Source organism: Haliaeetus albicilla, chromosome 7, assembly GCF_947461875.1.
Source record: "Haliaeetus albicilla chromosome 7, bHalAlb1.1, whole genome shotgun sequence".
Lineage (NCBI taxonomy): Eukaryota > Metazoa > Chordata > Aves > Accipitriformes > Accipitridae > Haliaeetus > Haliaeetus albicilla.
In genome coordinates, this window is record NC_091489.1 from 41,304,665 (window position 1) to 41,332,213 (window position 27,549).

A 27,549-nucleotide genomic window follows, 5' to 3' on the forward strand; every position below is an offset into this window, starting at 1 on the left:
AGTATTAGTATCTACAGAAGCTACTAATAGAGTTATTCATTAGTTATCAGTATCAACTGGAATCCACTAACAGAGTTGATTTTATTATTATTAGTGTTTATAGTAGCTATCGTTAACAGGCAATTCTGTTTATTGATTATAATAGACCAGAATATTATGGCTATCAGCTAACAGCTACTGTAGACACTAATAGTTACTAATAGTATTTCAATTTTTAGAATTTATTCTATTAAAACAATGGTCTATTAGTAATTATAAGCATTTACAGCAGCGAGTAGGAAAGTTTTCTTGTAGATTCTAATAATAGATACTTTATAGGTTGAAATAGCTACTTATTACTCCGTACTATAGATACTAATACATAGTCCTATTAGATTCTAACAATAGTTATCTATGAGTAGCAGTTACAGTAGCTGGTCCTAAAATTATCTATCAGACTCTATCAGAATGTAGTTGTAGATTTGTCAGTTTATTAGTATCTACAAGAGCTGGCAATAAGATTTTCTTTGATAATCTACCACTATCTAATAATACTATTATTCATTAAGTAGTTATTAGTATCTATATTAGCCAGAAATAAAATAGTCTAGTAGAATTTATAACAGAATCTACTTATAGAATTATCAATAGTAGTTATTAATGCAATTATCTATTAGACTGATGAGAATTCATGAATGGAATGTCTTATTAGTACACTTAATAGCTAGCCATATAATTTTGTCTCAATTTATCAGAATCTTTTAACAGAATTATCTATTCATATCTGTATTAGTACTATTGTAATTATCTATTAAAAGCTATTACTATTAGCATCTAATAAATTAACTACCTATTTGTATTTAGTATCTATAATAGTTATTAATACAATTACTAATTAAAATTTGTTAGATTATATCAATAAGAATTATCTGTTAGGATCTAGAGTACCTAATATATGAGTAACAGTTATAATCTATTAGAATTCTTTAAGGGAAAAATCCATTAATATCTATTAGTATCTATAGTAGCTATCAATTATCTACTATAATGTCTTGTTACCTATTAGAATCTATTATCTATAAGTAGTTATTAGTATCTTTATTAAGCTATTAATACAACTATCTAATAGATTCTACTGTTAGGATTTACTGAAGTCTATTGACAGTATTACCTTTTAGTATCTGCCATCACTAGTAATATAATTATATATTACAATCTAATACTACAACTATCTCTTAGAATACATTAGTAGATTTAGAAGCATTGGTAGTTATTAGTGTCCATATTAGCTGTTAATGAAATCACCTATTAGAATCCATAGAATTATCTGTTACCAGCTACAGGGGGTATAAACATGTCATCTGTTAGAACCTCAACAGCATTCTTGACTAATAGCTAGCTGCAACCCATTAGCCATTACCTGCTGCTACCTCTTAGTATTTGGTATCAGACTTGTCCACCACCTGTTAACAGCACTGTCTATTACCAGTGAACAGAACACATTTTCCTGCCCTAGCCACAGTGCAAAGGCAGGTTAAGCCAACGCTGTTCTGCTGGCTTCACCTGGGAACCAAAGGGCCATTTCTGGCACAAGCCACAGCACAGCAGCATGGGCCACTGCAGGTGCCTTGTTGAGAGCAGCCGGGCCGAGACCCTGGGGCAGCAGCCACCAGGCTCTCTGCAACCTTCAGTGGTGTCCCAAGTGCCAGAGGCTTGAGCTGACACTCATCTGCTATTTAAGCCCGTTTCCTAGCTGAAAGTCCCACTGTTGTGGAAGCAAACCTAAAGGTGGGAGTGCGCAGTGCCACTGTGCCAGCCTTGGTAGCCCACTCCTGGGGAAGGGAGCCTTGAAATTGAGCAGGGACAGGGGAGACACACTGCCCTTACCTTCCTCATGGGGCAGCTGTTAGCAGGAACAAACTCAGAACCAGGCTTTGAACTTTGTACTTTATTTTCACATATATAAAAAAAACCTTGCAAGTATCAGACAAAACTTCTGGAAATTTACACACAATCCAACAAAAATATATATAAACCAAAGCTTTTGCTTCGACAACACTTGTAGCTCATGAGTATAGCTCACTGCTTGTTAGGCACTGGCTGCTGGGCTGCTGCACAGCTCCCTGCTACCGGCAGAGGATGCTGGGGGTGCATGAGGGGACACCTCTCCTGTCACCTGGGGTTAGCCTCAGCCCCTTGCCCAAGGGCTGGGGGGACATAGGCTTGTGGACAGCATAGCACTGAGAGTAGTGACTTCAGGGAAAAGAGAGGCTGCAGGGGGCTGATCTCTCTAGGAAAAGGCAGGAGAGCAAACCACATTTGCCAGCAGAGGGCTGGGACAGGCCACAGCAGCAGAAGCTAAAGGCAGGCTGCTTGGCCATCTTCCCTCTCCACCACTCACCTGCTGTAGCACCAGCATGGCTGTAGGGCCAGGGGTGCCACCGAAGCACAGCAGTAAATCGGTTTTACCTGGGGCTGGTAATTGTTCAGCACAAAAAAACCCTGAGACATCACCAACTGGCCCTGGCCTAGTACTCCTTAGTTTTACATTTGGGGGAGGCTTTGGGACCAGCTGTTGCCAGCGGCTGTGCAGCCCCCCCCAAAAGCAATCCAATTCCCTGGGGAGTGGGGAGAGGGAAAGCCTCCCCCTCACATCAGCAAGGCTACGCTACAAACCAGAGAACCTAAGCCCTTGGTCCATCATGTGCCCGAGAGATGGGTGCCCCTGTTCTTGCTCTGCCAGGTACTCGCCTCCAGTAGGATCACAGCTACCCGTCATGGAGCTCCCTACCTGCACAGCACCACCAGGACCTGCTGGGCTAAACCAACAAGACAAGAAACAGTTCAAAGAAAAAGCAAAGCACTAACACCTCCCCAGCAGCTGGCAAACACTGCTCTAACACACCACTTCCATTCTTCGCTCATCTAACCTGCACACCACTACATCTAAGGTGCCTGGGACATCCCAAAAGTAAAAGTAACATTTCACCAGCTTTTCTGAGCAAGTTTAGGGTAAAACACATCAAAACCTTCCCACACACATACAGGACAATCTCCTGAAAAAGCCTCAAAACCTTCCACCAGGTAGCTTAATGGGATATTTCTTTCTAATATTGCTGTTGGCCTCTCTGTAGTAGTAAGCAAGCCCAGCTTTGCTGCTGCTAAGTCGACAACCTGCAAGCCCACGGTTGAGGTAACAGACAGGTGAGTCAGGGGGTGTCCTCCACATGTTGGGGCTCAGCACTGCGATGCAGTAATCGTCTCTGGCCATGCTCCCCAGGTACTGGAGCAGGGGTGGGACAAGGCAATCCAAGAGCAGGAAAGGTTTGAAGGAAGAAAGCACTTAGTAGATTCCCTCTCTAGTTTCTCAGATCGATGTATTTCTCGCTCTTCAGTCCACCAAAACAGAAAGGAGGGGGAAAAAAAGTATAGTTAGAAGTGAACATAAAACCAAGTCCTCCGCTTCAGGTGTCTGTGTGACAGACAGCAATGTGATGGGGGAGAGCCACTGGCCCAGGCCACCCTGCAGTGGCTGAGCATCCACCCAGGGCAAGGGTTGAGTGCAAGCTGCAAGGGCAGCAGGACTAGGGTAGGGTTATCTCTTGGCCTAAGGCAAATAAAACTGCAATATGTTCAGGTGCTCCATCCTATGGCTCTGCAAGACACACAAGCCCTGCCTTAGTACAGTGACAGTCCAGCACCAATATTGTGAATACTTGCTCGAGCCTACAGGTTTTATTAACACCAGGTGAGAGAGAAAACCACATGGCCCAGGAGACTCATCTCATCCTACACTGAGAGCTTTGGCTCAGAGATGCCAGAGCAGGCCCATTCCTACAGCCTCTGCTCTGACTCCTGGCCAGAGATGTTTACATAGTTCATTCTCCCAGAGCCCCCAGGGAGCCCAGCTCCTGCTCCAGGGAGCACGGAAGGAGGCAGAGCCAAGCAGGCTGGGCCAGGGGCTGGCACGGAGCAGAGCTGCATGTGCGCAGGGGAGGGCTGCTCCTGCACCCTTGGAGCAGAGAGCCATGGCTTTGTCACCTCCCCTCTCTCCCACGGCCCCCCTTGAGCACGGATGATGGATGATGGATGCCCATGCAGGGTGGGGAGTGCTGGGAGAGGAGCTTGCAGAGAGGAGAAAAGCATTACCTTGATGCACCCCCCTACGTTCCTCACCTCCGCTCCCAGCCCCGGGAGCGGCCCTTCTCTAGGGAATGGCAGCACACGACGCTCTGTCCTACCTGGTCAGCGGCAGGTCTCTTCTCGCCGTTGGCACCCTGCAGGAGCCCCGCCTCTTCGGAAAGTTTATCTGACTTAACTTCAACTACAATCTTGTCTTTACGTGCCTCTGGCTTTGTGCTAGGGGAGGGAGGTGACAATTTTGAGACATGTTTGCGATACCAAAGAGGGCACGTGGCCAGATGAATGAGGCCAAGCCCCGGGGCTCCATCTCAGGGGATGCTCTGGAGCAGGGCCAGAGGTGAAAGAGGCTCTGGCTCAGTGAAAGCTTTGGGCTGCCCAGCCCCTCCCTGGGTAGGGGTCCCTTGGCTGCTCTACCACTCTGCTGTCCTCCTCATCGCCTCGCTGCATGGACAGGGTTAGCAGTGCAGACCCCAGGCTGTGGGAAGCTGGAAGCACTGCTGAGACCCCAGCACAGTGCCCCCTGAGGCTGCACTATTGCCTCCCTCCGTGTTGGGCAGGGAGCGGCTGGTGCAATGAGATGGGAAGCATGAGTGATGGCAAGCACCTCTGGCCCCAGGGGCTCCCTGGGAGGGCGGGCGGCAGTGCTTACATGTCCTGTTTCCCAGCGCGGCCACATGGGATCTTGCCTTTCTTGTGGAGGAAGTAGATGACAGACCCCAGCACAGCCACCACGAGGATGCAGACAATGATCGCCACAATGATCACCCCTTTGCTCTCTGGTGTCTTTTGATCTAAACACAATGGGAGAGAAAGAAGTTAATGCCTGTTCCACCCTGATGCTCTCCAACTTCTGCATTACTGCACCCCCCTGGGGGCAAGGAAAGCACCCCTTCCCCCAAGAAAGCACCAGGGGGACTCCAATTCCCAGTGCTTCTCCAGTCCCCTGCAGGATGCAGATGTCAGTACAAAGACGCTCCGTTAGGGCAGTTTCTGTATGAATAAACTTTGCATTCTGCTCCCAGCTGCCATGCCCCTGAGCACCATAGGAAGATGGCTTCCAGGGTTTCCTGAAAGGCATCAGGCCACTCCTTTGCTTCCTTGCCCAGCGGTCCTGAGCTTCAGGAAGCTGCCCTTGATGGCCTTACTAGGCTACAGGCTGAGGACAAGCAGGCAGCTTTCACATTGCTGCAGAAATAGGTGGAGACAGAGCCGCAGCTTGGCCCCTGCAGCTTGGCAGGGAGAGGGGAGCAGTAAGAGATGCAGTGCAAGAGCCAGCAGCCAAGGCTCCCTCCCCAGGCCAGAAGTGAGCGTAACTCCCATTGGTGGCATGCTCCCACCAGACCCTGGGCTGATGGATGCATGCACCCAGCATGGTGCAAAGACTTACCTTTTCTGATGGACTCCACTGGCAGAGCGGGAAGGGAAGGAAAGAGACAGAGCTCAGCCACGCCACGGCAGCACAGCACACACAGCGCCTGTGCGAGGGGGACTAATACTTCTCTGGGTTCCCAGGGCAGAGGGCAGTGCCTGAGACTCACCCAGTAGCTGGATGTGCTTCTCACTGATACCCAGCGCATTGGAGACCCTGCACATGGCTCCCGCCCGCAGCAGGTCATGGTTCACACGCACTGTCAGGTTGCTGGCGATGTGCTGATTTTCAACGTATTCATGAGCCTGCAAGGCAGGGAGGCAGCAAGGGATTCAGTGTCCGAGGCAATGCACAGCCCTTCTGAGAGACCACGGCCTGGACCCAGCACCCTCCCCAGCTCTCACCGTCCCGTTGACATTCCAGTGGACAGAAGGCCTGGGGAAAGCAATGGCCTTGCAGGTCAGGTTCACCACCTCATCCTGCCGCACGTACAGCGGGGAGCTGATGGCGACAATCCGCGGCTTCCCTGTGGGGAGGGCACATCAAGGACCTGTGGCTCTCGGGAAGGGGATCAGGGCCAATGCTGGGCAGGACAGGCCTCATCACTCTGGCAGGGCAGCACGTCCGCACACACGCCAGTTCTTACCCTGAACAGCCACAGCCACCTGCTTGCTCTGCTCCAGCCCCGGCACGCTTGGTGCAATCACCTTGCAGCTGAAGTTGCTGGAGGTTTCGAAGGTGAGGTTGCTCAGGAAGAGCTGGTTCCCTTCTCCAACCTTCCTGCCCTGTTGGGAAGGGATACCCCCCAGCAATAAGCCCCAAGCACCAGGCCCTTCTGTGCCCAGCTCCCCAGGCTCTGCAGCTGTCCCAAAGGGGCTCAAGCCCTCCCTCCTATGCACAGGAAGGGATCCTGCAAGCACAGGACCTCCCTGCGGTACTGAACAGGAGGTGAAGAGGTAGAGATGGACAATACAGGTCCATGGAAGGGGGAATCCTACCCCTGTCCCCTCTCAGGAAAGACAGAGCAAGCTCCTGGCTCTGCTCAGTTTGCTGCAAAGCCCAGGCTCACTGAGCCTGAGCGCAACAGTACCTGAATGCCTGCTCACCTTCTCATCCCTCCACTGGTAGTCCAGGGCCACAGGGCTGTGGGCATCACAGCTCAGCCTCACACTATCCCCTTCCTGAAGGGGTGAAGACGGCTCCATCTTCACATGGACCCCTTCAATGTCTAGAAGAGGGATGGAGACCAGGGCAGGATGAGCAGGAGGGACGAGGCACTCACCACAAGGTCCACAGGGCCCGTCTCCCCGCCTTACAGTTCACAACAAGCTCCACATCCTTCTCTAGCTGTCTCATATCATCCAAGTCCAGGGTCTGGCATCTGTATAGGCCGCTGCTGCTCTTTTTCACATCATGCAGGTTCAGCACGCCACTGTTGGTGTCTGCCAGTGATGACAGGTCCTGCCAGCTGTCCTCCAGCTGCAGGCAGTGGGGAAAAAGCAGAGCCCTTAGTCCCACACAGGCACCCTCCATTCCAGCGTCTGCACCCCACTCCCCAGGGCCCTCCAGGCAAAGGACAAGGAACAGGCCAGGACATGAGATGTCTGCCAAGGGAAAGGTGCCCAGGTCCCCTCTGGCCTCACCCCTCTCTTATAGAAGCTGAAGACCGGTGCTGGGTTCCCGTCAGCCTCGCAGACCAGCTTCACGTCATCCCCTTCCTTCACCAGTGCCGAGGACGGCATGACCTGCAGCTTCACGTGTTCTGCAGGGTCTGGGGGAGGAGGGAGTGGGAAGGGTCAGTGCGGAGCCCCGCCACGGAGCACTGGGCGGCGGGCACAGCCCCCAGCCCCCGACTCACAGAAGACAGTGACGTTGACTCGCCGCGACTCCACAGCATGCCTCTGTCCCCGCAGCCAATAGTGCACAGTACAGTGGTAGAGGGAATTGCGGTCCTCCCGGGTGACGTGGGCAAAGAGGGTGCTGCTCACCGTGTACAGCCCGCTCGACTCGCGGGTCAGCGTGGCCGGGATCTTCACCACTACAGGGGACACAGCTGCTGTTCCCAGCCCGCGGGAGACAGGAGGGCTCCCTTGGGAGGACACAGCTCCTTTGGGCTGCCACAGGCTGCCAGTCCCCAGCCGACGAGGCCCTGGATAGCACAAGTGCCCTGGCTCCTCTCCCGAGCAGCCAGGTGCGGTTCCCCATCCCCATCCAACTCACTCTTCTCCTCCGGCTGCAGCTGCTCCCCGTTCTTGTGCCATGTGATGTTGGGGGGTGGGAAGCCGTTCTTGCTCACGCAGTGGGCAATCTGTGGCAGCAGAGAGAGCCTTGAGCACAGGGTGTCCCCTTGGGGAGAGGGGAGCCTGGCACAGCTGGGAGCCTCCCTCCCCACCGTGTGGGGTCTATCCTCACCTGTGGGATGTCACTGCTCTGCACAGAGATGCCTGCCGGGTTGGCCACAATCTCAGGGGCCTCGGGGACCTCTGGAAAGAGAAGCCGCCCCACACATATTAGGAGGGATGGGATCCCCCGCTGGACCCGCAGAGCGGATGCACAGCCGTGGTGCCCTCCTGCCTCATCACTCACTGTAGACATGGAGCTCAGTGCGGTTCTCACCCACACCGTGGCTGCCCGCCCCGACCTGGCACACAAAGGTCCTGGCGTCCTGCATCGTCACCCTGCTGATGGAGAGGGCGTTGTCCTCCCCCACCGACAGCCGCCCCTTGTAGTCCACGTTCTCCTCCAGAATCTCGCTGCCTGTGATGCGGCACAGCCTCACCCGGTTGTTGCGGTCAATCTGCAAGGCAAAGGGTCGAGGCCAGGCTGATGGGGAGCCCGGGAGAAAGCCCCAGGCTAGCTGCTACCCCAGTCCACCACCCACCACTCCTCTCCCAGGCCAGCACTCACGTAAGACCAGTTAATGTAGGTGTAGGAACCATTTCCAGGGATGTAGAAGTTGCACTCGATCCTGGCTGTGCCCCCACTCTCCACTTCAACCACTGCTGGCATGGAGACTTCCAGCTTGCTGGCTGCAGCTGTGGGACAGAGCCCATCAGAGGCGGGAAGCATGGAGAAGCCCCCATGTCTGAGCCAGCGAGAGAGCTGAGCCCAGGCCTGTCCCCGCTCCATCCCCCAAAGGGCACGGGGCAGAGCTGTGTCCTGTGCCGGCATCCCCCAGGCACGACGTTCCAGCCCAGTGGGACTGCCAGCCAGGAGCACAGCCCCGCTCCCGCCACCACACTGCCTTCTGCATCCACAGAGAGCCCGTGGGCTCAGGCCACCAACCCTGTTCCCAGAGAGGCAAGCCATGCTCACACCACCAGTCTCCCCAGGACACTGGCAGACAACCACCCACCCCACTGCTACTGCAGTCCCCGCCAGACCTGCCCTCCCCATGGCATGCCAGCCTTGCTGAAATGAGCAGCAGGGCCTGTGAGCCCCCAAATCCCTCTGCACACCACCGAGGTGGGGAGCAGCTGCACCCTGCCCGGGGATGGGTAAGCGAAGAGGCTGTGTCTCCACAGCCCACAAGCAAACAGATCGCCTTGCTGGCTGCCTTAATCTGAGCCCAGGGTAGTGCTGATCCCCCTCACAGTCCGGAGCACACATCCACACCTCCAGTCCAAGCCAGCATCCCAGACCAGCACCTACCACACCTTACTGGCCCCAAGGGCCAGGCAAGGATGTGTCAGGAGGTTAGCAGGGGAAGGGACTGGGTGCTGGAGACTGAAGCTGGCAGCACAAAGGCTGCACCTTCCCGTGGCCCGGGACAAGAGCCCTGACGTCAGCCTGTGTGGCCCCTGCAGCGGCTCCGGGAGCTGGGACATGAATGAGGCGCTGTGTTCCTCCGCAGTGGGATGGGGCACACAGAGCAGCAGCTCAGGAGGGGTGCCCCAGCCAGCTGCAGCTGCCTGCTGCTCCCTTCAAGGCAACAGAGCCCTTTGGGGAGGCAGCATGCCCCTGACCACCACGGCCATGGTGCAGCTGGGACTCCCAGGTCCCTCTCCAAACTCTGACCCTGCCACCTGGACAGCAACCCAGAACCCAGCAGTCAGAGCATCCACCCCTGCAGCGTACCGAAGGCAAGCTCCTCACTGCTCCCTGCCCATAAAGCAAGCCCAGCACTGCCTGCCCATAGCATGGGTGGCACCAAGGATCCGCATCCCCGCTGAGCGGAGCCTGTCCACCCTGGCACCCCACCTTCCCTCCCAGCCCAGCTGCCCGCTCGCCTGCAGCGGTAATGGAGCTCCTGGCCACGCTCCAGAGTAGCATGGGAAGGTAATGGCTATCGATCCAGGACAGGGAACAGAGCAGCTTCCCAAGGGGCTGGGGGCAGAACAGCCCCAGCCAGGCATGGCAGAGACAAGGGCTGCGTCACAGCAACGCTGGGAGTGCCATCGCCGCCAGCCCTGCAGGTGCCAAAGCAGGGGGGGTCTGCATCCCCTGGGCTGGCAGGCAGCCCTGCAGGAGGGGACAGCGGTCTGTCCCCCAGCAACAGGGCCAGCCGGCTGGGCACCCACGGCCCAGCCCAGGTATGGGAGCTGGGGACAAGAGGCTGGAGGAAGCCAGCTGTGTCAACAGCTCCCTTGATAGTAGTGCTTGGTAACAGTCACAGAGCCTCGCAAATGAGGCAACTTCAAAGGGCAATGCCGTGCCCACAAAATACTCTTTGTCTGGAGTGGGTACATAGTGGCAGAGCCTCAACATGCAGCCAGGAGCCCTTGTGCCACAGCAAAAGCCCTGGCTCACAAGACTAGCCACCCCGGGGCACCCTAACAGCCAGTTTGTGGTCCTCACCCATCCCAGCAGCACAGCACAGTTGGCACTAAGCAAAGGTGGATGAGCAAAGCACTGCACAGGAAAGGAGGTGCTAGAAAAACAGGTGAAAGCCCCAGAGATAAGCATGCACTGGGGTCAGGAAACTGGACTGAGCACACACAGGAACAGATTACTTTGCACCGGAGGCACCTGCCCACCTGCACGGCCACGACTTGGCTGCCTGGTGCAGCTGAGCACCTGCAGACTTGGGCAAGCCTGGGGCTGGGGTGCACCCCAGCTGGCCCCCTGCACCCTCCCCTGAGCCCTGACACTTCTGGGCTGCAGGCAGCCAAGCCAGGCTTTGCCCTCCCCAATACTTTTAGACCTTCAGCATGAGCCCCAGGCAGAGCCAGCCCCTGGGAGAGGGAGAGCTGCTGGCCCGCCCTGCTGACCCCCTCGGCATGAGAGCCCTCATCCAGGCAGCTAAGCAGCAGAAACCATGAGCTCAGAGCTGGAGAATGGCTGGCATCTGGGGCTGGCATGAGGCGCACATCCCTCCCACCCATCCACTGCCCTTGAGGAGGTGGACGTGGATGCTGCAGCCCCCACGCTGCCTGCAATAAGGGCTCACTGCTCCCCACCTCCTCTGGGGCAGGCTGGATACTAGTCCTCCCTCAGGCTGAAAGGAGCACCCAGCGACACCTCAAGTGCAGCTAGCTGGGGGCACAAGGCCCCCCACAACCCTGGGGACACAAGGCTTCCTCCTGCAGCTCCAAGACCCCACAGCCTGCCAGGTGAGCGGGCAGGCTATAGAGACACTGGGTGCAGGCACCCTGGCATAGCAGGCTCTGGGGACATGGCAATCCTCTCTTGGGCCCAGCACAGCTGCAGACCCCGGTTTGGTGGGGGAACCTGGGCAGGGCTGGACACCCATCGGCCACGTGTGGAGCAGCCCAGCTGCAGAGCTGAGCTCCAGCCTGCACTGTGCACCCCAAGCGCCTGGCACAGCTCCAGTAGGAGACCTAGAGATCTGGAAAGAACGTCTGCAGCAAGCAAGCAGGGAAAGGAGGAGAGCCCCCATGCCTTTCCATCTGGCTGGCGGACAGCCGGCCGCCAGCCAGAGCTCCACAAGAACAAAGATTTGCTTTTAGAGCCGGGGAAGGGGGTGGAGAGTAGCACAGCCCCTCCGCCAGCCTCCTGCGGAGCGGAGGTGTGTGGGGAGCCGGCAAGGAGTGCGGCTGCGTTGGCAGCGCAGAGCCCCCAGCACAGAGCAGCGAGAGGAGGGGTACCACAGGGGTCTGGAGCCGCATGTGGGATGCCAGAGGTTTCTGCAGGCTTCTGTTCCCCTCTCAGGGAAACCAGCTGCAGCCAGATCCCGCCTGCTCCCAGCACACACACACGCTGCCCTCCTCTGCCTTGGCAAGGCCACCCTTCCCACACAGAACCCTGAGCCGGGGTGCCCCAGCTCCCACGGAGCAGGATCACCTGCACCCCTTCTTCCTCACAGAGAGGAGAAACAGGGTACAGAGCCCCAGCCCTGCAGCAAGCAGGACCACCGCTGCCAGTGCCCAACAGCCTCCGCCCCTGCCCAGCCCTTGCTGTGCTGGGGTTGGAGAGAGCGCCAAGGCTCTGCTGCAGCAGGGACCGGCACCTTGCACCCCCAAACCAACCCCACCACCCCGTCAGGACCCAGCCACGTGCACCAGGAGAGGAAAGGCTCACACCCCAGCCCTGCAGCCAGGTGACATCCACGAAGACCTCTCCAACAGCCAGAGACTGCAGTGCAGGAGGGGCTAGGGTGGCACCTGTGGCCCCAGTGTGGGCTCAGCCCCCTGCCCCAGCAGCACGGCGAGCCCCCCGCTCCACCTGGGAATGGCTTGGCTGCGGCCCCTCACGCTTCTGGGAAGCATCAAGCCTTTCGCCGTGGCTGGGCTTGCAAACACACCAATGCCGCCAACCAATAAACTCGCCGCTCGGCACATGTGCTGTGAGGAAGGGGATCCCAGCACCGGCCGGGGGTGGAAGCAGCCTGCCTTTGGCTCGGGCACTCCGCTCTCCCGCGGAGCCAACGCCTTGGCCAGATCAGCTTCCCCAGCGCCGGGGGCCACCTCCACAGCATGGCTGGGCAGGGACAAGGCGAGAAGGCGGCAGGGAGCAGCCAGCGCACCGGGGCCACTCCCTGGCCCCCGGCGAGGGGAGGGCACGCTGCCGGGAGCAGGGCAGGGCAGGAAATGCAGCCCCCCCCGCTCCCCGAGGGTACAAATGGACTGGAAAGAGGATAAAAAAAGAAAGCGTGAAAAAAGCCAAGAGAAACACAGCGCTCGGGGAAAAAACTCCTTAGAAGGAAAGGGGTGGATGCTTCCTAAGAGCGCGACCAATTCACCCTGCTGCACACTGAACACACGTGCGGGCATCCCTGCAGCCTGCCCCTCACGCCCTCGCCTCTGCCCCACGGAGCACGGCCCCAGGAGCCTGCCTCGCACCCGCCACCCTACCTGGCCACAGGGCCAGCCTCCCCGGGAACGCGGAGGCTAGCCCTCGCCCTCCCCCTCCCCTGCCTTGGGGAGGGGCTGCAAAAGGCTCCCGAGAGCAGAATGGGGCACTCCCGGCTGCCCCACACCCAGAACCACCCCCGCCACCGTCGCGGAGCCCCGGGGACGTGCAGGCGAGGACAGAGGCTCGAAAGGGCTGCTCCCACCTAGGCTCCCCCGGCACCACAATTTTAGCATTCCTGGCCCCGAGCCAGGCAGCGTCCGAAGGGCGTCAGCTCTGCTGGCTGCCTGCCCCAGAGCGGCTCTGCAGGGAAGACCCCGCCGGCTGCCACCCCTCGCCCCCTCGGAGCGCGCAGCCCGGCGCCGGGAAGGCACCGGACAGGGGCAGGGGCAGGGGCCGGGCCGCGGGCAGAGGCCGGCAGACCCCAGCACAGCACGGCACGGCACGGCACGCCCCCCCGCTGCCAGAGCTGTGGCCCGCTGCAGCCCGGCGCCTCCCGCGCAGCGGCGAGAGAGGGGCCGGCAGCAGCACGGGGCGAAAGGGCATCCCCTGCCCAGGGACGGCGGAGCCCCGCGTCCCGTCCCGCAGACGGTTGCACCCGCGGACCCCGCCCGCCCCCCGGCGCCGACGGGCCGGGCCCGGCCCGGCGCTACTCACCGCAGCAGAGCAGGAGGCAGCAGCCCCAGCCCAGGGCGAGCCCGGCCGCTCGCCGCCCCCCAGCCATGCCCGCCGCTGGCCGCCCGCGACTGAGCGGGACCGTGGCCTGACGTCAGGCGGAGGAGGAGGAGGAGGAGGAGGAGGAGGAAGGAGCGGGGCCTGCCCACCGCCTGCGGCCGCTTATCACCCCCCAGCGGCAGCCGGCCGGGCCGCCCCCCGACCTCCCCAACACCCACCCCCACCCCACCTACGCACACGCCGCCCCGGCACGGGCCGTTTTCAGGCATTTCCAGCTTTGCTGGAGGGGCTCGTTCCAGGTTTGCTCGCCGACCTGCAATCTGCCAGGTCCTGCCTGCCCGGGCTTGCACAGGCTGATCGGAGCAGACTGCAGGGCGCTGGAGGGGGGGAATCGCTAGCAGACCCAGCGGAGGGGGCAGAGGTGTAGGGTCGGGCCGGATTCCACAGGGGCTTGGGGAATGCCGGGAAGGGGGGACAGTCCCTGAGAATCCCACTTCCAGGGGTCAGTGGATCCGGCTGGCGGTGCTTTGGGACAGGATTTTCTGACCCGCTCCCCTGCTCAGCCCCGCACCGCCCCAAAGCCCAGCCACAGCTTCTGGGTTGCCTTTGAACCCACACGAGCGGACTCAAAAATCAGGGGACCAAACCTCTCCTTGTCATTGCCTGGGCTCTGAGAGGCACCTGGGGAGGGAACTGCGGGGTCCTCAGGGAGCAGCAGGGACGCGAAGGTGGTGCCGTCCCAGGCAGGTCACCCAAGTCCGCGGGGTTTGCTCCCCGGGCCCTGCTCCGCCTCAGTCTCCCCGCATGCGGTGGCCCCAGCCCCGCGGGGAGGCTCTCTGCAAAGCCCCGTCCCTGTCCCCGAGGCGGGGCCCCAGGGCATGTGTGTGTGTGTGTCCCCCGCTCTGTGGTGCATAGCAAGCCGCGGCCCGAGCCCCCGCGCAGCTGTTGAATGGGGCGGCTGTGGAAAAGCCGTTAGTTGCGGTGGCCGGCCAGGCGCCGGCCCGGGGGCGGAGGGGCTCTCAGGGCTGCACAAGGCTGCTATTATCCAGGGGTAATCACCCAGCCCAAACAGCCCAGCCCCTAGGCAGGCCCCCGCACAGGCCTGGGGGAGCACAACAAACCTCCCCAGGTGGTGCGAGTTGCCTACGGCCAACCATGCAGGACACCTGAGTCCAGTGCCCTGCCCTGTCGCAGCCTGGCTCTGCACCTCAGTTTCCCCCTGGGTCAATCAGAGCCAGAGGGGCTGTGTTGGAGGACAAAGCACTGGGGGGGGGTTTCTCCTTCAAAGCCCTTCTGCCTCCCATACTCTTGCTCTCCATTCACACAGGACTCCTGAAGCTCGCTGACTCGCGTTCACCCTGCCTGAGGACAGGCCCATGGCTGCCCCAGCGTCTCCCAGGAGCAGCAAGAGCGCTCTCCTCCAGCTCTCGGCCCAGGGGCTCTGAACCTTTGCATATTTCTCTTCTCCCCTCCGCTTGCTTTTCCTGCAGCGTGAGCTGCTCTCCAGGCCCCAGGCAGCATGGGCTGCATCTCTCCAACCACCCTGAGCCGCTCCGGGGTGGGGTTGCAGGTTTTCCTGAGCCACAGCATTCCTCCCAGGCATCCCCAAGCTCCTCCCGTACCGCCAGCCCCTCCAGCCCCAACAATCCTGTGCTGGCCCCCAGCCCCAGGCCCACTCCCCTGCCGGTGCCATGCAGGAGCCCTTCCCATGCCCTTCTCCTGCCTCGTCTGCGTGCCTGGCCTGCCACCACCACCCCCCAACATTTTCCCAGCCAAATAGACTTGATGATTCACCAGAAATGATTAAATTTTTCCCCATGAGATTGGCTGCTTAAAATGGCAATGCTGAGTGATAAGGCTTGTAGCCCTCACATTGCCGGTGCAGAAGGGGAGGCCTCCTCCCAGGCGCCGCGTTTGCTGGAAGGAACAAGTGCAAGGGAGCTGTGCCATCATGCGCAGGCTGCTTGCGAGCTGCTCTCCAGCCCCACGGCTGCAGTGTGGGATGCTCTTGCAGACAAAGGTGGCCGGAGCTCCCTGTCTACAGTGGGAACAGCCACCCCCTGAGAGGGTGCCCAGGCCTTGGGGACCCCTTGACAACATCCTCACCACACTTTCCCTCCAAAGGGCAGGATGCAACACTTGAGGAGCCTCAGGCTCTGCTCCCCTTAGAGGAGGCAAAGGCATGTTCCATTTTGCACAAAAAACCCGTGATTTAAGCCCTGCAATCGCCACCCTGCAAGGGAAGAGGGCCCGAGGGGTCCCACTTTCCCGCGGGAAAGCAGCCACCAAGTCAAAAAAACCAAGCGGGAGAACCCAGATGACACACTGCTGGTGCATTTTGTTCTGGTGCTAACTTTTATTCTGTGTTAAAAATAAAGCAAAATGTTGCTAATAAAACCTCCGCAGAAAATTCCCAGCAGTTGGAAAGGGCAATGCCCCTCCCTGGAGAAAACAGGCTAGCCAACCGCTGTGGTGGGGAGCATGCCACCCTGAAACAGCCTCCCGCTGTTACTGCAGCGGCCGTGCCTCCAGTTCTACTTTTCAGACCGTTTAACTTTGAAAAAAAATCTTTTTTTCTCCTACCGAACTAATGGTTCTGGGGAAGACGGGCAGGATTTGAAAGCAAGGCCCTGCTGCCCTCACAGCTGGCGTGAAATCGCCCTGCGGCGCTGTGTGCGGCACCCAGGGGGCTTGGGGTCTCTGTGTGGGGAGCGCAGCGGGCTGGCCACCTTCATCTTCCCTCTCTGCTGCCTTATCTCACGCCGCCTTATTTATTTGCTTGCTTAATGGATTTGGCTTCGGCCCCCATTCACTGCTATGCAAACAAACAGTGTGGATTAGGCTCCCGTGTCCTGGTCCCACGCACACAGCCAGGGTGGGAAGGTCAGGGCTCCCATGTCCCCCCCCAGCTGAGACACGGAGCCACTCTCACTCTGATAGCCGAAGGAATACAAGTGTCCGGCGCCCCCACGGCTCCCAGCGCTCTCCTCCTTCCACCCTGCTGCCATGTCTCAGGTGAGAGGCTGTGCCCAGGCAGGTGGCTCTGCCCCAGGGAGCAGTGGGGCTTGCCGGCCCCTGGCAGAGCTGCCGGACAGTCGCTCCTCTCTGCTGGAAACCTGGGGACTGCAGGACAGCTTGCGGGCACAGCCTGCCCGGGGCAGGGCTGATTACCCTGGTGTTATCTGAGCATCGCAGGTTGCAGGCACGATCTGGGAGTGTGTAATTGCATTTGCCTTTCTCTGGCTCCCACTGAGCCTGGCTCTCCGCAGCCAGAGGGGAGCGATGGCCAGCGTGCAGAGGAGGCATGGGGCCTGGGACTGAGCACAGGCTGCATCCCAGCACACATCTCAGCCCCTTCCACTTTTCCCTGCTCTCCCAGTGAGACCCCTGGGGCTCAGCTGGGTCCTGCCGATGCTGCTGGAGGGAGCTGGCGCCAGTGTGGGCCGTGCCGGCAGGCAGCACTCTGCTCTGCTGCCTGTGCGCGCCCTGACATGCTGCTCAGCATGCCCCAGGTGGGGATGGGCACCCCGTGCCTTCCCCAGCCCCTGCAGCCCCCAACCATGCCGATGGGGCCCAGAGCAGCCCAGGTGGCTCAGGAGGGGTCTGCGGGGTACCTGGGGTGCCCTGTGTGCCAGCTGTCTTCCAGCACGCTCCCCGCCTGTGCCGGTGAGCAATGAGCTGTCGGCTGGCGCTGGCTTCCTGCGCAGCTCCAGGGTGGATGAAAGGCAGCCGTGCAGGGCGGAAGACGGCTGCCGCGTCCGCCCAGGCCTGCACCTCTTCACACAACACCGTCAGGGCCGAGAGGGGCCCTGCTCCCCGGGGAAGGGACAGGATGCAGGCCAGGGCCGTGCTTTCCCACACCGCCCGGGAACGGCCAGCCGCTTCCCCGCCGCTGGGGCACAGCAGTGCTGAGGCTCACTACCTCTGGGCAGAAACCCCCCAGGGCACCTTCCCACTGGTCCCTGGTGCTGCATTTTGGGGTGCTTTAGAGCTCATGCAATGCATTGCAGTCTGGGGTAAGTACAGGGACCTGCCTGGGCTGTCTGACCTCTGGCTCCCCATTCCCTGGGTGGAAGACCATGAGGGGTGGGGTATCAGATGTGCCATGAGGGCAAAGCTGCCTTGGGGTACCTCCACCCCATCTCTGTCCACCTCTGGGAGCCCTCTTGGATGCCTCTGTCGTACAGCTCAGGAAAAAGCCTTCTTCCACCCCTCCTTCCTCGGCTGGGCTCCCAGCGGCTTCTTTGTGTATCTCCTGTCCTTCCTCTCCTCTTCTGCAAAGCCTTTATGTGGGGATTATTAACCATGGCTACGGGGCCTTTGTTTAGGAGTGGGAGGCGGGTGAGGGGCTGGGCGGGTGGAAGAAGGAAGGATGTGAGCGGACGGGGGAAGGAAGGTGACATCTGGATTTCTGTGCTAGAAGAGCGCGATCTCCCGGGGCAGCTGTGCAGAGATGGCGGGGTGCTCAGTGGATCCAGAGCAGTGGCAAAGCCCCAAAGAGGAGCCAAGCTGGTGAGGGTCACCCAGCCCCACGTCATGCAAAGCACAGGCATCTGTCCCGGTGATGATGCCGCTGTCAGAGGACGGAACCAAAAGCCCCAGGGCTCCAGCTTCCCTGCGAGGCCTGGCTTGTGGCGTGCAAGTGACAGGGGCTTGGTCGCGCTCCACAGGGAGCCGCTCAGGAGTGGCGAGGAAGGCTGTGGAGCTGTGCGGCCCTCCCCTTGAGCCCTGCCCTGGGGGCCGGACCCTCGCTGTGTGTGGGGTGGACGGACAAGGATAGCTGGGGGAGCTAGCATGCCTGGGGAAACCTTAGCCAGCTGACGGCCACCGCCAAGGCGCAGGGGGAGGGAGTCCTCCACCCAGGGCTGGCCTGTCACTCGACATCCCAGGGGTACAGGCTCCCCACGACCCAGAGCAGGTGCAGCCCTGGGACAGCGTGCAAACAGCCACGTACTGCCCTCTCACTTGCATGCAGGGACCCAGGCTGGGCTGGTCATGTATGTGTCCCAGCCCTGGTGCTGTGCAGCCTCGGTGCGAGGGCAGGCGCTGGGGCTGGGGCTGGTTGGGATGGGGGCTGATGGGGCAGCAGGGGGAAGCTGGGAGCCCGGGGACAACTATTTATAAACTAGCCTTTTCCTTCGGAAGACTTCCGAGTTCATCTCCCCCCCCAGCACCAGCCGGAAAAAGGCCCCATTGTCTTGGCGCCAGATGGGCCGGGGCCAGGCACTCGCCCACACAATGGGGCGGATTATGCGCCCGGCCGGTGGGGGTCCAGCAGGCAGCAGGATGCCCGGGAGGAGCAGCTGCCGCCAGCACCCGTGCAGCAGCCCCGCGGCATGGGCTGCCCCGTGGCATGGGCTGCTGGGCCGAGAGGGAGGCAGGCGGGGGTCCCGGCCCCACTCATTTGTCGCCTCTGCTAAAACCATGGCTCTCATCCCATGGGTCCCTGGAGGAACGGACGGGAGGAATGCCCCAACCCTGCACTCCATGTTACCCAGCTTTCCTGGCTCGCTGCGGTGTCACTGAGTGGCGCGCTCCTCACAGCCAAGGAAGGGAGGAGAAGCCAGCACAGGGGCCCAGCATCACCCCAAGCGCTTGCCTGTGGCCCCAGGTGGTGAAGTCTTCATCCCGGCTTTGTCTGCAGGTCTTGGGGCTTCCTCGGGACAGCTCATTAGGAGCAACTGCAAGAAAGCATAATGAGAGATTAGTCCCAGGCAGGTGGTGAGGCCAGCCCCAGCTTTGGGGGAGCCCCTCTCGCACCCATGAGCTGTGGAGGATCCCTTTGGAGGGCCTTGGGGAAGGCTCCCTGCTGCTGTGAGGGCACAGGGAGTAGGAGTGAGAGCAGACAAGGGCTGCCTGGGAGAAGGCAGCAAGCAGAGTGCAGTCCCCGTGCTACCTCCCCACGCCACAGGCCCTGCACCCTGCTCAGCCCCACAGCATCGGGGACACACCAGAACACCAGGGCCCAGGGGAAATGTGGGGCTGGCCAGGCTGAGCAGGGATTTCTCCTTGCAGGACTTTCCCATGGAAGAGGACTTGCTTTTCCCAGGGCCATCTGGCTGGGCTCCAGGAGAAGAGAGATATCCCAGCTCCGTTCGTGGGGAACCACACAGACCTCCAGAAACACGGCAGGCAGCCCTTGTGTTCCCACTCTTCCAGCAGTCTGCAGGGCGAACAAAGGCAGGGAAGGTGCCCACTGCCAGGGACGCTGGGGGACATGGGTGCCCTCCGGCTCCCAAGCCTTCTCACAGGCTCCCTCTGGCAGCCCTGGTCATGTGGCACACAGGGTGGATGCCGGCAGTTGTTCCCTGCCAGCAGGGATGCGTGCGGTGGGGGATACCATCACCTACACCTCCAAGGTTAGGCAAAGGCCAAAGGAAGAGCAAGCCATGCCATCCTGGAGCTGAGCCCGAGTGGAGACAGGGGACTTTCCTGGAGCGGATGCACCGGAATAAGCTCTTGTTCCAGCCTGGCCTGCAAGCATAGGGGCTGCAGGCACCCGCTGCCACGCTGAGGCACCTGCCCAGCCCTCGACAAGGGCATCTTGAGGGGACCCGAGGTAAGGCTGCTGGCAGCACCCCGGAGGACCGGACTGGCTGGCTTCTCCCTGGCACCAGGGCTGCGGGGGTCTGCAGGCGAGGGCACCCTGGGGATGGTCCCAGCTTCCCCGGGCCAGCCGTGAGTGTGCTGGGGCTGCTGGTGTGATGCCAGCAGGACCCGCACCCCAGAAACACTCTTCCTGCCTGAGGGCAGCGGCAGGGCAGGACGTGCCCATACAGCAAGAGCCTAGGGAGGCAGGGGAAGATGCTGGGGCTGGGGAAGCTGCATGTCCCCCTGCAGAGGAAGGCCCGGAGGGAGCCGTGTCGGTCCCCAGCACCATCTCCCAACCCGTGGCCACAGGCTGTGCTTCCAGCCCTTTGTCTGCCTCAATTTTCCCATTCCACTGCCACCCGCAGCCTGTTCCCAGCCAGTCTGCTGGGACCTGCCCAGGGTGTGATGCAAGGCACCCTTAGCGCTGCTAGCCTGGCCCCAGGCTCCACACAGCCTGGATCCCAGAGCACAGGGTCCTGATTCCCCCCCAAGCACGTTGGGCTCCAGAGAGCTCCTCAAGCACCGTGACATCCAGCCCCGGGGTTGTTCCCTCCCTCCCTCTGCTTCCAGCTAAAAGCCACAAGGACACAGTGGCTCCAAGGGCCGAGGCAGCCCTATGGCTGGTTTCCTCTGGCTGCTCTGTTTTCCCGAAATGCGGGGCAGCTAGCTGCCCGGCTGCAGTGAGCTCAGCACCGGGAAGGCAGCTCAGAGGCATGATGCAGCAGCAGCCCCGCGGCCAGGCTCGGTGCCAGCACAGCCGGTGCACTGCACAGCCCCTGGCCGGCCCTGGGTCTGTAGGCAGCGCTGCCTGCAGGGCAGGCAGGCAGGGGTGCACACACATCCCAGGCTCCTGCTCCCTCAGGGTGGGCTGTGGTGGCCCCGGTTAGCACCAGTGCAGCCTGGTTCATGGCAGAGCCCTGTCTACACTGTGCCTAATGAGCACGGAGAGGCTGATGAGGGGAGAGGGCTCACAAGAGGGGCCCATCCTGTCCTGCTGCTGACAGCTGCCCCTGGCACAGCTGGGAGTGCAGTGGCATCATGCCCAGACCTCCAGCAAGTGCAGGGACAGCTGGAGGGACTCTCCTCGCAAGGAGGGGTCCTGGCCATAGCCCAGCTGCCAGGCACCCTGTCAGTGCCCCCGGAAGGCATTTTCTGTCCCTGCACCACAGCCCCTCCACCAGGAGTCCCGCTCTACTCTGCTCCAGCCAAATCGGTGTTCCAACCCGAACCCATCTCCCGGGTGCTCCCAAGCCCCCTGCAGCCCTCCTCACCCCATGTCAGGGTGCCTGAGCCCTGTACCTCTCTCCAGCAGGTCTGGATGCTGCAAAGGCAGACACCCTACAGCAGAGGAGAGCAGGCGCAGGCTCCCCTCCGCCTCCCAGAGCATGGAGCAATGATGGAGAAGCCCTGCTATGGAGCCACAACCTCTAAACCCTGCAGCGCCTACAGCTCTCCAGCCCTGCAGTGGGGACCCTGCTGGGGCACAGTGCCCTGGTCATGGCAGAGGCCCAGGGAGGCACCAGGAGCAGGGAGGGGGTGGCAGGTGCGTGGCCGGAGGCAGGGAATGAGTGGAGCATGTCCAGCCCTTGGCTTGGCTCTTTTTTTCCTTCTCCTGTTTGGTAAAGCAATGAGAAATCCAAACATTACCATAAATGCTGAAAGCATCCTGTCTCTGTCACGTGGGCATGGGTGCACACGCCACCGGGGGGGATCCAGGCACCCGCTGCGAGGGAGCCCATGGCCAAAACCGACCAGGCAGGGAGGGGATGGGGCTAGCAGGGAGCCAGCCGGCAGGACAGACCCCAGGCAGGGACAGACAGACAGACAGACATGCACAGAACTGCCATCCTGTCAGCCCAGCCAGTGCTGCAGCTCGAGAAGAGCTGGATGGCACCAAGCAGCATCAGTGCACGCAGAGTGTGCCGGGACATGCCCCCTGTTCCGGCTCCAGCCCCAGCTCCTGCCCCGGCTCAGGGTGTTACGGGGAGAAAACGTAGGGGAAGGGGCAGGCAGCCGCACGAAGGGTACCCCAGCATCCTGCTCCCTCGGGGCTCCTCCCTTGCTGCCCAGGGGTGCAGTGCTTCCCTCCTTGGCCCCGCGCTGGCTGGTGCCTCTCGGGGCTGCAGATGTCTTTCCCATGGGTCATCCGCTCCGCTCGCTCTCCCCTTCCTTAAAAAGCCTTGGGCTCCAGGGCTGGATTTTCCTGAGCTTGTCATCACCGTCAGGGCGGTGGGGCTGGACCACCTCCTGGGGCACAGTGGAGCGAAGGCCAGAGACATGGGCAGCCCCGCGCCCTGCCCAGGAGCTGGCAGGAGCTGCTCTGGGGCTGTAAGCTCGGGCCAGGCCCCGGCCATGAGTTTATTCTGGGACATCCTGCAGGAAACCGCTTGGTGGGCTAAAAGCGGTGCTGCCCTGAACTGACCCTGTCCCAAACACTCCTGCCCCAGGGACCCCGCTAGCAAGCGCAAACCTTCCCCGTGCCAAGGCTGAGGCTGTCACCCTCTCATCACAGGTGTGGCCCCAGGGACCCCGTGGGTGGTGGTGCCCCCCGTGCTAATGCTCGGAACCAGGGCGAGGGGGCCGCTCTCAGGCCCCGGCCGTGCCCGTGCGTACCGTGTCCCGGCCGCCCTCCGCTGGGAGCGGGCCCGGGCTGCCCTGGCCTCCGCGGCGCCGCCACGGTTAAACGAGCGCCGCTAGCCCTTTAAATGCGCTGTAGTGGGCGGGGCACCTCCCCAGCCGCAGGCGCCCCACCCAGCAGCAGTCACGCCCCCAGCGGCCGCGCCCCCGTCGCGTCCTCCGAACCGCCCAATGGGCGGCGGGGAGAGGCGCGGCCCTCGCCGCCGATTGGGCCGGCGTCGCGCGGCAGCCCGAGCGAAGATGGCGGCGCCCAGCGCCGGGGGGCCTCTAGCGGGCCGCGGCTGACGGCGCCGTACGGGCCCCGGCGGGGTGCCTGGCCCGCAGCCCGGGCCCGCCGGCCGCCATGGACCTGCTGTTCGTGCTGCTCCGCGGCCTGCGGATGGCCCTGGACCTGCTGGTCCTGGTGCTGGACGTGAACTTCTTTCTGGTGTCCTCGCTGGTGTCGGCTCTGCTCTGGCTGCTGGCCGCGGCCTGCAGCCTCCCCGCCGCCGCGGCCGCCGGGGCGCTGGCCTGCTGGGACGGGCTGCTCCTCTCGCTGGCCTCCCTGGCCCGGGCGGCCTGCTGCCTGGCGGTGGGCGCCCTGCAGGGGCTGGCCGGCCTGCTGCGGGGCTGCTGCTGCGGCCTGGAGGGGCTGAAGGTGGCAGGGCACCTCCTCTCGCACCTGACGCTGCGGTGCAAGGAGCTGCTGCACCGCGGGCTCTGCGGCCTGCTGGGCTGCGGGCAGGCCCTGGCCAGGCAGGTCTGCGAGGGCCTGGCCATCGGCACCAGCCTGCTGGCCTACCTCGTCAACAGCCTCATCAACGTGTGCCTCATCGGCACGCAGAACCTCTTCACCCTGCTTGCAGCCCTGTGGGACTCCGTCGCCGGCCCCTTCCTCCGAGTCACGGACCTGCTGGCCGCTTTCCTCGCGCACATCTCCAGCGGAGCCATCGCCGTGTCCATCCTGCTGTGGTCGCCCTGCCAGCTGGCCTTCGAGCTCCTGGCCTCCGTCGCCGAGCTCTTCATCAACATCTTCTTCGTGAATATTTATGGCCTGGGCTTGCTCCTCCTCATTATTGTTGTCAGCGCCTTTGTCTTCAACCCTGGACTGCTGTGGACACTGACAGGCTACGTGCTGGGCTACTTCAACACGCTGCCTTCCTACCACCGCCTGCAGCGGGATGTGTGGCGGCTCTATCAGGTGGCGGTCCTGACGCTGGGTATGGCCATGACCTCTCAGGCCTGGCGCAGGTTGGTGGACTGGAGCCTGCAGGTGACCAACTGGAGCCGAGGAGGCAGAATGATGAACCAGGAAAGCAACCAGCGAGGGGCAGCTGCACCGGCCCCGAGACCCACAGTCCCCAGCAGGCTGGTGCTGGCAGGGGTCGGCCAGCTGCCAGCCGAGCACGAGGGCCAGCTGAATGTGGAGCAGGTACCACAGGCGCGTCCTGCTCTGAGTCGAAGTGCTGTGGCAGGACAGCGTCTCCAGCCGCCCAGGGAGGAACCGAGCACCTCCTGGGGCAAAGCTCCGAGGAGGCAGCAGCTGAATGCAGCAGCTGCAGATGGTCAGGGCACTCCGGATGATGACCCCTGGATGCTCCTGAAAGAACAAGAGGAACGTAAGAAATGTGTCATCTGTCAAGACCAAACCAAGACAGTCCTGCTTCTGCCCTGCAGGCACCTGTGCCTGTGTCAGGAGTGCACAGAAGTTCTCCTGCAGCAGGCCATCTACCAGCGCAACTGCCCACTGTGCCGCCAGATGATCCTCCAGACGCTCAATGTGTACTTGTGAGCCCAAGGCGTGGGTAGCTTGGGTCATTTTCCCAGGAGGTCAAGGGCACCCCTGTCTGCCTCTTGCCGGGAAGCAGAACTTCCCAGAGCTGCCTTGAGCAGCTTCCAAAGAACTAAGGATGGCGCTGAAAGGGCAAAAGGCTGTTGGGGGGTGTCTGCTAGCCGCATTTGCTACGTAACTAGATTGTAGCTCTTGCTAGCAAGCACAATAACTGATCTCTGCAGCAGGCTGAAAGAGTTACCTTTTTTTGTTGACAACTTTTGCTGTTTAAGGGCCTGTTGCCTCAAGCCTGCAGCAGTCTGAGATCCAAAGTGGAGTGCAGAAAGATGCTCTTGTCCCTCCTAGCCAAAGCTGATGGAAAGGTTAAAGGCTGTGCCCTCTTGGGAATCACGGGCTGGTGCAAGGCAAAGGAGGGTTTTTCCCAAGGTCTGACCAGAAAACTACCTGGCATACTGCATTCAGGCCTCTGTTTCCTCCTCCCACCACCTAAGTGGGGGAGCTCCCTGGGAAGGAAGTGTGCCCCTTTTGCAAGGCCCTAGGAGACCAATGAGCACACTTGAGCTTTTTAGACTGTGCTTCCAGAGGGCTGAGCCTGGCTCTCAGCTGGAGAAGAGCAGGGTTTCTGGGGTACCTCAGTATCTCAGCCACTGTGGCTTTGGTTTTTGAGCTTCCTATTCCCCTTCCCAGGACAAAGAGGAGCTGAGATGAATGTGGGCTCCCTGCAGGCCAGCTGACTGCAGAGCTCAGTGCTGCTGCCGCTTCCACGCATCACCTATGCAAGACTAGCAAGCACACATCAGGTTTCTCACATGGGGAGGCTGGAGAGAGTTACTCTTTCTGCAGGGGCGGTGGTGCTGCTTGGGGAACCTAAGGGGTGGCTGGCTGGCCAGTGCTCACAGCCCTGGCAGCAGCAGCACATGTCTGAGCCAATGCTGGAGAATCCTCTCTAGGCAATACACATTTTCTTCAGGCTCAGCGTGCCATGGAACTGGGTGGTTCACACTAGTGCTTGCTTGCTGCTTCCCAGGCTGGGCCGGCAAGAGGGAGTAACTCTTTGGGAAGAGAGGGGACACCCCAAAGCTTCTGGGAGCCCACTAACACATTCCAGCTCCAGGCACAAGTTCTGCATATCCGTGCTGCCGATCTGCAGTTGTGTGCGTGGAGCAGTGCCAGGACCAAGGCTATCTTTGATTAGGGCAGGGTTACACTGCTGTTCTATCTTACTGTGTCAGAAATGTAGCTAGTTTTATTTAAAAAGTGTCCCCTGAAGTCTAAGGAGGGCATTTGATCCTGGCTGGGGAGGCCAGAGGTGGCTCTTCCCAGGTTGGTCAACCAGCACCATTCCAAGAAATTACTGGGCTGTGAGAGGGCCTTACACTAAACAGCTTTTCCTTTTCCAGCTGCTTGCCTGAGGTCAGCCATGCGCCACAGCCAATTTTGGCTGGAGCCAGACTGGAAAGAGTCTTGACTCCTGGACTGCAAGCCAAGAGCCTGAGGGTGGCTGGCATGGTCTTCCTTCTCTATTCTCCTTCTTGATTAGTGATTTGAGCCAAAACAGAGGCAGCAGAGAGGCCAGGCCATGCTGGGAGACGCCTCTGTGCTGGAAACCTGAGCTGTGGCAAGATACTATCTTGCTGGAGAGTGGCTTTGCTCCGGGAGGCACTGCAGGGGCTGGTTGCCCCCGTGTTTGCTGGGGGCTGGAGGGACTCCCTAGGCCAAGCTGGGCTCCTGAGCACTAATGGGTGTTAGAAGGGCCTGGCCCCAGGGCTGTCAGCTGCTTCCATCTCACTTTGCAGGGATGCAAAGCTCCCTGCCCAAGCCCTGTTACTCAGCCTCTTGTCCCTGTGCCTCCCCAGACACACACCACCCATGTTAATGTTTTCTCTCCAGCCACCTCTCCTGTGGCTGCAGCCAGTGACACTTGCAGTTGAGTAGCCAAACCTTTGCCAGAGCAGCAAATGTGGCCCCACAGGCTGTGTTCCCCAGGGTCCAGCTTGTTGCAGGCACTTGCAGAGGTCCTCCTGCAAGAGGAGCCAGGGAGCTACACCCTTCCCTGGGTGTGCCTCTAGAGACACCTGGGAGCAGGAGCATGGCCATGCTGCAGGCCGTGTTTGGTCGGGACCAGCTCATGGATCTTGGGGTGCAATGTTTCCTACATGAATTACAGGGGGGAAGGACACCTCCCCAGGACTGCAGTTTCTTCCCTCAAACCCTTTTTCTATTATAGCAGTCATGCTTATTGTTTTAGGGCCTGTTTGTTTGCTGCCTGTTTATAAAAAAAAGAGGAAGCTTTGCCTTAAGTTTAACTCTTTGCACTATGGACTAGATACTGAGCAGATTAAAATTTCCTTTACCAAAAGCTGCCTGCTGCCTCATTCTTGGGGAGGGTTTTCTCTGGAGGGATGGGGTCTCCTCTGCCCCTGGGCTCCAGAGGAAGCCAGCCCATCACTCCACACCAGGGGTTACGGCTGGAAGGCCAACACCACCAGCAAGCTAGGCGGTACTTGTCTGCGGGTGCTTGCACCCAGAAAAGCAGTGCTGTGGAATACCCTGGAGCCAGGCTGCTGCACAAGAAAAGCCTGGCACCCAGGAGATGAATCTACACCTGAAGACACAGTGGGTGGGCTTTCCAGGGCTGGCATCCCCCCAGCCCCTGCTCTGCTAACCCACAGCAAGAGAGGAGGTGGTTGTGGATATGCCGATGCACGGGGGCAGAGAATGCAGCTTGCAAGGCACCAGTGCTAATGTCTGCATCTTGCCTGGAGATGCATTTGGTGCCGCAGGCTCTTCTGGGCCCAGGAGCAGGCAGAGCAGCTGGGGTAGCTCTTGCTGGCAAGGGCCCAGGACTGGTGGGCATCTTCTCTCTACTCCTAACTCAGGTCACTTTGAGCTGTTTAGCAAGGAGAGAAGCAACGGCTGCTTCGCAGAAGGGCTTGTACGTACAGCTTCACCTCTTTTCAAGAGCAGTTCCTCTCTGTACTGGAGCGAAGGGATTCGTTCTCAGGTTCTCTGGAGCTGGAGCTCCCCAGGGCCTGAGCAGCCCAAAGCAGAGGGATTAGTATTTCCTAGGCTGGCAGGAACATGCACAGGGACATGTAATCCCTGCTTCCACATGACCTCGGCACCTCGATGT

At 60.0% G+C, this 27,549-nt stretch overlaps 2 protein-coding genes across 5 annotated transcripts; one reads left to right on the forward strand and one right to left on the reverse strand.

The window, feature by feature from the left end:
• Positions 1–1,907: 1,907 nt before the first annotated feature.
• MCAM (melanoma cell adhesion molecule) lies at positions 1,908–13,552 on the reverse strand. Of its 4 annotated transcripts, XM_069788022.1 has the most exons (16): positions 13,400–13,552; positions 8,399–8,526; positions 8,078–8,288; positions 7,904–7,974; positions 7,712–7,799; positions 7,350–7,529; positions 7,135–7,262; positions 6,808–6,970; positions 6,598–6,719; positions 6,138–6,276; positions 5,896–6,017; positions 5,661–5,796; positions 5,510–5,527; positions 4,772–4,913; positions 4,221–4,338; positions 1,908–3,368 (listed from the first exon to the last, which is right to left on the reverse strand). In XM_069788022.1, the coding sequence occupies exons 1-16, from the start codon at positions 13,464–13,466 to the stop codon at positions 3,339–3,341; spliced, it is 1,863 nt and encodes a 620-aa protein (XP_069644123.1). In that variant the 5' UTR covers positions 13,467–13,552; the 3' UTR covers positions 1,908–3,338. The 4 variants fall into 4 exon arrangements, with proteins under 4 accessions (XP_069644123.1, XP_069644124.1, XP_069644125.1 ...); XM_069788023.1 differs by lacking the exon at positions 5,510–5,527; XM_069788024.1 differs by lacking the exon at positions 4,221–4,338.
• A 9,292-nt stretch (positions 13,553–22,844) lies between these two features.
• RNF26 (ring finger protein 26) lies at positions 22,845–26,775 on the forward strand. Its single transcript, XM_069788026.1, has one exon. It carries the CDS (start codon positions 22,989–22,991, stop codon positions 24,414–24,416), a length of 1,428 nt encoding a protein of 475 aa, XP_069644127.1. The 5' UTR covers positions 22,845–22,988; the 3' UTR covers positions 24,417–26,775.
• Positions 26,776–27,549: the final 774 nt, after the last annotated feature.